General features: G+C 41.8%; 1 protein-coding gene across 1 annotated transcript in view; it reads left to right on the forward strand.

Annotated features, from left to right (window-relative positions):
• The first annotated feature begins 1,790 nt into the window (after positions 1 to 1,790).
• The window catches only part of LOC127918910 (transmembrane protein 266-like), a 32,917-nt gene continuing 22,659 nt past the window's right edge, over positions 1,791 to 12,048 (forward strand). The window contains exons 1-4 of the mRNA XM_052502189.1: positions 1,791 to 1,825; positions 3,828 to 3,982; positions 4,920 to 4,993; positions 8,587 to 8,643. Of these exons, the coding sequence (XP_052358149.1) occupies positions 1,791 to 1,825; positions 3,828 to 3,982; positions 4,920 to 4,993; positions 8,587 to 8,643 (321 nt within the window). The remainder of the gene's footprint in view (positions 1,826 to 3,827; positions 3,983 to 4,919; positions 4,994 to 8,586; positions 8,644 to 12,048) is intronic.

The raw sequence follows: 12,048 nt of genomic DNA on the forward strand, positions 1-12,048 counted from the left end.
TTAGTCTAAAAGCTGCATGGGTCTCATGGTGTTTAGCATGGCCATGTTTGGAGCGTAAATCAGGGATTGAGGCCTAGCAGCTGGAGTTTGTTTTAAGAAAACATCCCTGTAGGATGGTAACATACTGTATGTAGTCAGGTGGGGTGGTTGGAGATGTCTCATTATGTATCACCAGCAGGGTCTTGAGTAAGGTGTTTATAGACACTGAACACTGAAGACATCAGAAGACTTTGTGTACACTTTATTATTTCATATCCAAGGTATTACTGTTCTCCTAACAGCTGATCTGCGGCAGGTAGCCTATCGCTTAGGAGCGTTGGGCCAGTAACCGAAAGGTCAGTTGTTCGATTCATCGAGCCGGCTAGGTGAAAAATCTGTATGTGCTCTTGAGCAAGGCACTTAACTATAATTGCTCCTGTAAGTTGCTTTGGATAAGAGTAACTGCCAAATGACAACAAACATGTGCAAATCTGATTAGATCTGTCAAATCTATGGCAGTTTTCTAAAATGATCTCTAGCATATGACTCCACCCTGCTGTCTGTCCCCTCTCCGTTGTGGAGATGAGATAGGAGAATGGGGATGAGGAGATGAGGTGTCCAGCCCCAGGCTGGCATGGTGGTAACTGCATCCTGTGAGTCTGGCTGAGACACGGCCACTGACGGTAGAGAGAGAGAGAGAGCAGAGTCAACACCATCTGGACCACCATACACACTCCAGACCCACCGAACCTCACCGAGCGCCAGAAAGATGATTGCTAACAGCGTGATTATGGCTCTATTAGATTAGCCTAGCATTGTTTACGGGCTTGTGGGTTTGCCCGTGCCAAGTGTACCTACCACATAGAGAGAGAGAGAGAGAGAGAGAGAGAGAGAGAGAGAGAGAGAGAGAGAGAGAGAGAGAGAGAGAGAGAGAGAGAGAGAGAGAGAGAGAGAGAGAGAGAGAGAGAGAGAGAGAGAGAGAGAGAGAGAGAGAGAGAGAGAGAGAGAGAGAGAGAGAGAGAGAGAGAGAGAGAGAGAGAGAGAGAGAGAGAGAGAGAGAGAGAAGCAGAAGGAGGTGAGGGGAACTGTTCAGCAGCTGCTGTAAGAGTCCTTTACTCATTGCCTTGTGTTAGCCTACTCAGGGTGAAGTCTGAATGAATGGAGAAGACAAATATGGATCCTTCAGAGAGGATGCCTGTTTGTCACTCACTGTGGTATAATTGGGCTCATCCTGTAAGCACACACACACAAATGGTGTATCGCCCTCGTTTGCATGAGTAAGTAAGACACAGTTCATGTAACAATTCCCACATAATATTATGAGGCTCATACAGTATCACTTGCATATTCATATCCACATGTCGCTTAACATTTAGACTAAATGGCCCCATTTAAACATCTAAAGTCATTCCAGCCAAGCCTCATTCCCTACTAATGACTCAACAACAGCAGCAGTTGCCCTCAACTGAGGATGTGATACATACAAGCATCTGATAGCCACACGCCCAAATCCTCCAGGACTTCTCTTTTCTGATCTGCTCCCATGCCCATGTCTTGGTCCTATCAGTAACAGTCCAATAGCCACTCTATACAACTCCTGCCTGACTGTATAAAAATCTGATTTGGGGTCAATTCCATGTCAATGAATTTCAGTATATTCAGGAAGTAAAATAATTTGAATTTCAGTTTACTTCCTGACTGGATTGAAATGGAATCAACACCAACCCTGGTAAAAAAAATACAGCTTTATTCCATTCCACCGCCATGGATTCTGCCTACTGCCACTGATAGTTTTATCTCTACTTAGCACCATGCAAGGGAATGAAGACATGATCACAGAAGTGGTGTGATTAGCCAAGCTCACGGTATGCCAGACCCACTGCATGGGGAGCAGTGAAAGGTGTAGAAGAGGACAAGCCAAGTTTCCATTCTGGCTGGAGCTCTGGCATCGTTTCTCCTGTCTGTCTCCCACTGCTAATAGAGGGAGGGAACAGTGAGTCTGGGAAAGAGCTCTGTATAAGATTCTATCCATGTGTTTTCTTTCATTAACTGTTGTACTGTTGTATGGAGTCTTCTAATATATAGTCTAACCCTTCATTGCCCTCTGAATAGAGTTGCTTTACTAATCCTCTCACTGATATGCCTGAGAGACAAGTCACCAACTCAAAGAGCCTCAGTGTCTTTCTGTCTTAATGCAGTCTCTGTTCTGTTCACACTCTTCCGCCTCCACTGACCCGGCCCACCAAACCCAGGTTGGGTTTAGAAACTGGTTCACTACATTGCATTGATGCGGTTATATGTGTTAAATAGCACCCCCTGCTGGCAAACAGACGGAACATCAGTCAGCATACAGTCGGCTGGTACAGTAAGATCTTTGAAATAATTAAATGCTGAATACACACCTGTGTCTTTAAACTTTCTCCCTGTCTTTGGTGTACTAACACTGACTCTCTATTCCCTCTCTCCTCTATACCTCTCTCCTCCTCTTCTATCCCTCTCTCCTCCTCCTCTCCTCCTCCTCTCTCCTCTATCCCTCTCTCCTCCTCTCCTCCTCTCTCTATCCCACTCTCCTCCTCTCCTCCTCCTCTTTCCCTCTCTCCTCCTCCTCTCTCCTCTATCCCTCTCTCCTCCTCTTCTCCTCCTCCTCTATCCCTCTCTGCTCCTCCTCTCCTCCCCCTCTATCCCTCTCTCCTCCTCCTCTATCCCTCTCTCCTCCTCCTCCTCTCTCCTCTATCCCTCTCTCCTCATCCTCTCTCTATCCCTCTCTCCTCCTCCTCTATCCCTCTCTCCTCCTCCTCTCTCCTCTATCCCGCTCTCCTCATCCTCTCTCCTCTATCCCTCTCTCCTCCTCCTCCTCTCTCCTCTATCCCTCTCTCCTCCTCCTCCTCCTCCTCCTCCTCCTCCTCCTCCTCCTCCTCCTCCTCCTCCTCCTCCTCCTCCTCTATCCCTCTCTCCTCCTCCTCTCTTCAATCTCCTCTATCCCTCTCTCCTCCTCTCTCCTCTATCCCTCTCTCCTCCTCCTCTCTCCTCTCTCCTCTATCCCTCTCTCCTCTATCCCTCTCCTCTAATCCCTCTCTCCTCCTCCTCTCTCCTCTATCCCTCTCCTCTTCCTCTCTCCTCTATCCCTCTCTCCTCTATCCCTCTCCTCTATCCCTCTCTCCTCCTCCTCTCTCCTCTATTCCTCTCTCCTCTATCCCTCTCTCCTCCTCTCTCCTCTATTCCTCTCTCCTCTATCCCTCTCCTCCTCTCTCCTCTATCCCTCTCTCCTCCTCCTCTCTCCTTTATTCCTCTCTCCTCTATCCCTCTCTCCTCCTCTCTCCTCTATTCCTCTCTCCTCTATCCCTCTCTCCTCCTCCTCTCTCCTCTATCCCTCTCTCCTCCTCCTCTCTCCTCTATTCCTCTCTCCTCTATCCCTCTCTTCTCCTCTCTTTTCTATCCCTCTCTCCTCCTCCTCTCTCCTCTATTCCTCCTCTCTCCTCTATCCCTCTCTATCCCTCTCTCCTCCTCTCTCCTCCTCCTCTCCTCTCTCTCTCTCCTCCTCCTCCTCTCCCTCTATCCCTCTCTCCTCCTCTCTCCTCTATTCCTCTCTCCTCTATCCCTCTCTCCTCCTCTCTCCTCTCCTCCTCTCTCCTCCTCCTCTCTCCTCTATCACTCTCTCCTCCTCCTCTCTCCTCCTCTCTCCTCCTCCTCTCTCCTCTATCCCTCTCTCCTCCTCTCTCCTCCTCTCTCCTCCTCCTCTCTCCTCTATTCCTCTTTCCTCCTCTCTCCTCTATTCCTCTTTCCTCCTCTCTCCTCCTCCTCTCTCCTCTATCCCTCTCTCCTCCTTTCTCCTCTCTCCTTCTCTCCAGGTCTAACTGGTTGAAGCCGTGCTGTGGGCGGAGGGTAGCCCCGTGGCAGGTGTGTCTGCTCAGTGCAGGCTTCAACTGTTTCCTGGTGGCCCTGGTCATCCTGGTGGTGGTCTTCTTGACCCTGGAACTCCTCATAGACACCAAGCATCTACAATGTAACTATCTTTCCCATTGACAGTAAAGGAGGATCCTTATACATTGTGTTCTAGTGACTGTAGAAAGTTAGACTTGAGTAGTCCTGTGCTTCCTTGATCCTGTGACCCATGTTTTGGGATTACAGCCCATAGAGACAATTATCATGATGCTGCATTAACATGCGTTCCAACCTGTTTTATAAGCATGATTACATTTCTTACCAATGAGAGGAAACTACGGCGACTAAAAGGCCCATATGAGAGAGAAACAGCATTGCCAACCGGGATAGTAAATGAGTCTATGAACTGGTCTCTACTCAACAGCACTGACTGTCTGGGCAGGTGTCATCATCGCATTACATTACAGACTGTCAGCCATGGTTACACCCCGAATGGTATCCTATCCCCCATACACTGCACTACTTTTGACCAGAACCCTTTGTGCCCTGATCAAAAGTAGTGCACTATACAGGGAATAGGACACCGTTTGAGACGCACCTCAAGAGACAGGTCTGTATTGACAGATGATCCTTTCTCTGCTCTGGAGACGACAGGACACCAGTCACAGATGCATTACCATAGACTCCGACTGTCCTGGCTGTCCTGTTGCCAGCTCTGGAAAGACACATGGAGGGAGTAGGAAGGAGGCAAGGAGGATGGGGGAGATGGGGAGATAAAGGGAGGGATAAATGGGCTGATGGACTGATGGATGGGGAAGGAGAAGTAGAGCGGGAGCATTCACAACACTGTTAGATGGAAATGAGGAATAGTGGTAAAAGACATGATGTAATATCAATGCACCATTCTTCTGCCAGATTTTGAGAAAAAATAAATATGGCTGGACAGATGTAGACATTCACAAGACATGGTAGTGTTGCTCTTGATTCCATTAAGGCAAGCAGTAAAAGAGGAATCATCCTTTAATATCCACATTTTTCTCTTTTGATATTTATTCCAGTTGCCAATGCTATTCAATTTGCCAGCGTCATCCATTGGATCAGCCTTGCCATCCTGTCACTCTTCTTCACTGAGGTAATGACACACACACACACACACACACACACACACACACACACACACACACACACACACACACACACACACACACACACACACACACACACACACACACACACACACACACACACACACACACACAGGGTTAAGTAATACTTCAAGAAGAGGTTAACAAGGTTTAGGGCTTGGGTTACAGTCATATGATCCACCCAACACCTTATAACACTCCCTGACACTATAGATGAAAGGTGTCAGAGGGGAATGGTATTCAAGGTCTATATATTAATAACTAAACTATAGTTACTGTAACTATAGAGACCGTGACTTATTAAATGGTCATAATAATAATATTTTTCCTATCCACCAATCAGAGAATGTCCCTCTCTGCTCCTCTCTTACAGTGGAGCTGTTGTTGTCTACTGTATGATGAATGAGACAGACCACTTTTACATTGTCACCCTTTCAACATGATTAGATTGTAACTCTATCATTTTCCTTTTCAAAATAAAGGACCCTCCCAACCCTGATTAGAATGTAACTCTATCATCCTCCTTTTCAAAATAAAGGACCCCCCCAACCCAACACTATTGTGTGTTACTGTACATACAGTAGATGTATGTAATGGATCAGGTAAGATCAGACAATTAGGAGGGCCATTGTACAGTGTTCAGGATCAATATCCTTTCCCACATTCTAATTGATCGAAAGACTTGTAAAAAGTACCCTTCAAAGATACAGTTGAAGTCGGGAAGTTTACATACACTTAGGTTGGAGTCATTAAAACACGTTTTCAACCACTCCACACATTTTGCACCCATCCCTTTAGCGGGATCATTTTCATCAACACCCGCTGAATTGCAGTGCGCCAAATTCAAATTAAATTACTACACATATTTAATTTTCATGAAATCACAAGTGCAATATAGCAAAACACAGTTTAGCTTGTTGTTAATCCACCTGGTGTGTCAGATTTCAATACAGCTTTTCGGCGAAAGCATAACAAGCGTTTATGTAAGAACATCTCTCTCAGTAGACAAAATATTACAAACACTAGCAGCCAAGTAGATTGGTCATGAAGGTCAGAAAAGCAATAGATTAAATCGCTTACCTTTGAAGATCTTCGGATGTTTGCACTCACGAGACTTCCAGTTACACAATAAATGTTCCTTTTGTTCCATAAAGATTATTTTTATATCCAAAATACCTCCATTTGTTTGGCGCGTTATGTTCAGAAATCCACAGGCTCGAGCGGTCACGACATCGCAGACGACAATTCCAAATAGTATCCGTAATGTCCACAGAAACATGTCAAAGTTTTTATAATCAATCCTCTGGTTGTTTTTAAAATATATAATCGATAATATATCAACAGTGACTGTCACTTTTTCAATAGGAGCGGGAAAGACAATGGCTGCCCCACTCTGTTGCGCAACCAAAACTCTGCGAACACCCAGCTATCACTGATGCGATGTCATCTTTCTCGCTCATTTTTCCAAATAAAAGCCTGAAACTATGTCTAAAGACTGTTGAGACCTTGAGGAAGCCATAGGAAAATGAATCTGGTTGATATCCCTTTAAATGAAGGCAAGGCATCCAATAGATGCTTTCAGGAAAAACAGCACTTCCTGGTTTGATTTTCCTCAGGTTTTCGCCTGCAATATCAGTTCTGTTATAATCGCAAACAATATTTTGATAGTTTTAGAAACTTTAGAGTGTTTTCTATCCTAATCTGACAAATATATACATATTCTAGTTTCTGGGCCTGAGAAATACGTTGTTTCAAATGGGTACGTTTTTTAGCCAAAAACAAAAATCCTGCCCCCTACACTCAAGAAGTTAACAAACTATAGTTTTGGCAAGTCGGTTAGGACATCTACTTTGTGCATGACACAAGTCATTTTTTCAAAATAGTTTACAGACAGATTATTTCACTTACAATTCACTGTATCACAATTCCGGTGGGTCAGAGGTTTACATACACTGAGTTGACTGTGCCTTTAAACAGCTTGGAAAAATCCAGAAAATTATGTCATGGCTTTAGAAGCTTCTGATAGGCTAATTGACATCATTTGAGTCAATTGGAGGTGTACCTGTGAATGTATTTCAAGGCCTACCTTCAAGCTCAGTGCCTCTTTGTTTGACATCATTGGAAAATCAAAAGAAATCAGCCAAGACCTCAGAAAAAAATTGTAGACCTCCACAAGTCTGGTTCATCCTTGGGAGCAATTTCCAAACACCTGAAGGTACCACGTTCATCTGTACAAACAATAGTACGCAAGTATAAACACCATGTGACCACGCAGCTGTCATACCGCTCAAGAAGGAGACGCATTCTGTCTTCTAGAGATGAACGTACTTTGGTGCGAAAGGATCTTGTGAAGATGCCGGGGGAAAACAGGTTCAAAAGTATCTATATCGACAGGAAAACGAGTCCTATATCGACATAACCTGAATGGCCGCTCAACAAGGAAGAAGCCACTGCTCCAAAACTGCCATAAAAAAGCCAGACAACGGTTTTCAACTGCACATGGGGACAAAGATCGTACCTTTTGGAGAAATATACTCTGGTCTGAACAAAAATATAACCGTTTGGCATAATGACCATCGTTATGTTTGGAGGAAGAAGGGGGAAGCTTGCAAGCCAAAGAACACCATCCCAACCGTGAAGCACAGGGGTGGCAGCATCATGTTTTGGGGGTGCTTTGCTGAAGGAGTGACTGGTGCACTTCACAAAATAGATGGCGTCATGAGGAAGGAAAATTATGTGGATATATTGAAGCAACATCTCAAGACATCAGTCAGGAAGTTAAAGCTTGTTCGCAAATGGGTCTTCCAAATGGACAATGACCCCAAGCATACTTCCAAAGTTGTGGCAAAATGGCTTAAGGACAACAAAGTCAAGGTATTGGAGAGGCCATCACAAAGCCCTGACCTCAATCCTATAATAAATGTGTGGGCAGAACTGAAAAAGCGTGTGCGTGCAAGGAGGCCTAGAATCCTGACTCAGTTACACCAGCTCTGTCAGGAGGAATGGGCCACAAATCACCCAACTTATTGTGGGAAGCTTGTGAAAAGCTACCTGAAATGTTTGACCTAAGTTAAACAATTTAAAGGCAATTCTACCAAATACTAATTGAGTGTATGTAAACTTCTGACCCACTGGGAATGTGATGAAAGAAATAAAAGCTGAAAAAAATAATTCGCTCTACTATTCTGATATTTCACATTCTTAAAATAAAGTGGTGATCCTAACTGACCTAAAACAGGGAATTTTTACTAGGATTAAATGTCAGGAGTTGTGAAAAACTGAGTTTAAATGTATTTGGCTAAGGCATATGTAAACTTCTGACTTCAACTGTATATGTTACTTTCTGTGACCATGTAGAATAGGAAGGCTTGAGTCAAAGAAAGCCTACATTCACAGCAGCAGTATAAAAATGGAGACTGTAACTTGTCCTGTCTATTTTTGTCCATATTCAAATGACGTTTCAGAATGTGTTGTAGATGTGTTGAAACCTGAGGAGAGTGAGAATATTTTGCATATGATGGGAGAGGTTGTATTTGGCTTTTCTCCTCCCCTTCCATCCTTTCTCTCCTTCTTTTCACAGACTGTCTTCAGGATTGTAGTCCTTGGGATTTGGGACTACATTGAGAACAAAGTAGAGGTAAGATTAATTACGCAAGCTTCATAGCAAGTACTGAAAATATAATAACTTTCCCTCGAGAAATCAGGAGTTTTATCATTGAACTATTTTCTTCATCAAATCAATTCACATTACAGTTGTTAAATGTTAAATGCTGCCACAAAGTTTGCGTGCATTGTAATCTTCCTCATATAATAAACCTCAATGTAATATCTCCTAATGACAGTGTGTAATATCTCCTAATGACAGTGTGTAATATCTCCTAATGACAGTGTGTAATATCTCCTAATGACAGTGTGTAATATCTCCTAATGACAGTGTGTAATATCTCCTAATGACAATGTGTAATATCTCCTAATGACAGTGTGTAATATCTCCTAATAACAGTGTGTAATATCTCCTAATGACAGTGTGTAATATCTCCTAATGACAGCGTGTAATATCTCCTAATGACAATGTGTAATATCTCCTAATGACAATGTGTAATATCTCCTAATGACAATGTGTAATATCTCCTAATGACAGTGTGTAATATCTCCTAATAACAGTGTGTAATATCTCCTAATAACATTGTGTAATATCTCCTAATGACAGTGTGTAATATCTCCTAATAACATTGTGTAATATCTCCTAATGACAATGTGTAATATCTCCTAATGACAGTGTGTAATATCTCCTAATAACATTGTGTAATATCTCCTAATGACAGTGTGTAATATCTCCTAATGACAGCGTGTAATATCTCCTAATGACAATGTGTAATATCTCCTAATGACAGTGTGTAATATCTCCTAATGACAGTGTGTAATATCTCCTAATAACATTGTGTAATATCTCCTAATGACAGTGTGTAATATCTCCTAATGACAGTGTGTAATATCTCCTAATGACAATGTGTAATATCTCCTAATGACAGTGTGTAATATCTCCTAATGACAGTGTGTAATATCTCCTAATAACATTGTGTAATATCTCCTAATGACAGTGTGTAATATCTCCTAATGACAGTGTGTAATATCTCCTAATGACAATGTGTAATATCTCCTAATGACAGTGTGTAATATCTCCTAATAACAGTGTGTAATATCTCCTAATGACAGTGTGTAATATCTCCTAATGACAGCGTGTAATATCTCCTAATGACAATGTGTAATATCTCCTAATGACAATGTGTAATATCTCCTAATGACAATGTGTAATATCTCCTAATGACAGTGTGTAATATCTCCTAATAACAGTGTGTAATATCTCCTAATGACAGTGTGTAATATCTCCTAATGACAGCGTGTAATATCTCCTAATGACAATGTGTAATATCTCCTAATGACAATGTGTAATATCTCCTAATGACAATGTGTAATATCTCCTAATGACAGTGTGTAATATCTCCTAATGACAGTGTGTAATATCTCCTAATGACAGTGTGTAATATCTCCTAATGACAGCGTGTAATATCTCCTAATGACAGCATGGTATATCTCCTAATGACCGTGTGTAATATCTCCTAATGACAGCGTGTAATGTCTCCTAATAACAGTGTGTAATATCTCCTAATAACAGCGTGTAATATATCCTAATGACAGTGTGCAATATCTCCTAATGACAGCGTGTAATATCTCCTAATGACAGCGTGGTATATCTCCTAATGACCGTGTGTAATATCTCCTAATGACAGCGTGTAATATCTCCTAATGACAGTGTGTAATATCTCCTAATGACAATGTGTAATATCTCCTAATGACAGCGTGGTATATCTCCTAATGACCATGTGTAATATCTCCTAATGACAGTGTGTAATATCTCCTAATAACAGTGTGTAATATATCCTAATGACAGTGTGCAATATCTCCTAATGACAGCGTGGTATATCTCCTAATGACCGTGTGTAATATCTCCTAATGACAGTGTGTAATATCTCCTAATGACAGTGTGTAATATCTCCTAATGACAGTGTGTAATATCTCCTAATGACAGTGTGTAATATCTCCTAATGACAGTGTGTAATATCTCCTAATGACCATGTGTAATATCTCCTAATGACAGCGTGGTATATCTCCTAATGACAGCGTGGTATATCTCCTAATGACAGCGTGGTATATCTCCTAATGACCATGTGTAATATCTCCTAATGACAGCGTGGTATATCTCCTAATGACCATGTGTAATATCTCCTAATGACAGTGTGTAATATATCCTAATGACAGCGTGTAATATCTCCTAATGACAATGTGTAATATCTCCTAATGACAATGTGTAATATCTCCTAATGACAATGTGTAATATCTCCTAATGACAGCGTGTAATATCTCCTAATGACAATGTGTAATATCTCCTAATGACAATGTGTAATATCTCCTAATGACAATGTGTAATATCTCCTAATGACAGTGTGTAATATCTCCTAATGACAGTGTGTAATATCTCCTAATGACAGTGTGTAATATCTCCTAATGACAGTGTGTAATATCTCCTAATGACAGCGTGTAATATCTCCTAATGACAGCATGGTATATCTCCTAATGACCGTGTGTAATATCTCCCAATGACAGCGTGTAATGTCTCCTAATAACAGTGTGTAATATCTCCTAATGACAGTGTGTAATATCTCCTAATGACAATGTGTAATATCTCCTAATGACAATGTGTAATATCTCCTAATGACAATGTGTAATATCTCCTAATGACAGTGTGTAATATCTCCTAATGACAGTGTGTAATATCTCCTAATGACAGTGTGTAATATCTCCTAATGACAGCGTGTAATATCTCCTAATGACAGCATGGTATATCTCCTAATGACCGTGTGTAATATCTCCTAATGACAGCGTGTAATGTCTCCTAATAACAGTGTGTAATATCTCCTAATGACAGCGTGTAATATATCCTAATGACAGTGTGTAATATCTCCTAATGACAGCGTGTAATATCTCCTAATGACAGCGTGGTATATCTCCTAATGACAGCGTGGTATATCTCCTAATGACCGTGTGTAATATCTCCTAATGACAGCGTGTAATATCTCCTAATGACAGTGTGTAATATCTCCTAATGACAATGTGTAATATCTCCTAATGACAGCGTGGTATATCTCCTAATGACCGTGTGTAATATCTCCTAATGACAGCGTGTAATGTCTCCTAATAACAATGTGTATTATCTCTTAATGACAGCGTGGTATATCTCCTAATGACCATGTGTAATATCTCCTAATGACAGTGTGTAATATCTCCTAATAACAGTGTGTAATATCTCCTAATGACAGTGTGTAATATCTCCTAATAACAGTGTGTAATATCTCCTAATGACAGCGTGTAATATCTCCTAATGACAGCATGGTATATCTCCTAATGACCGTGTGTAATATCTCCTAATGACAGCGTGTAATGTCTCCTAATAACAGTGTGTATTATCTCCTAATGACAGCGT

The sequence above is a fragment of the Oncorhynchus keta genome, unplaced genomic scaffold, assembly GCF_023373465.1.
Source record: "Oncorhynchus keta strain PuntledgeMale-10-30-2019 unplaced genomic scaffold, Oket_V2 Un_contig_15254_pilon_pilon, whole genome shotgun sequence".
NCBI lineage: Eukaryota > Metazoa > Chordata > Actinopteri > Salmoniformes > Salmonidae > Oncorhynchus > Oncorhynchus keta.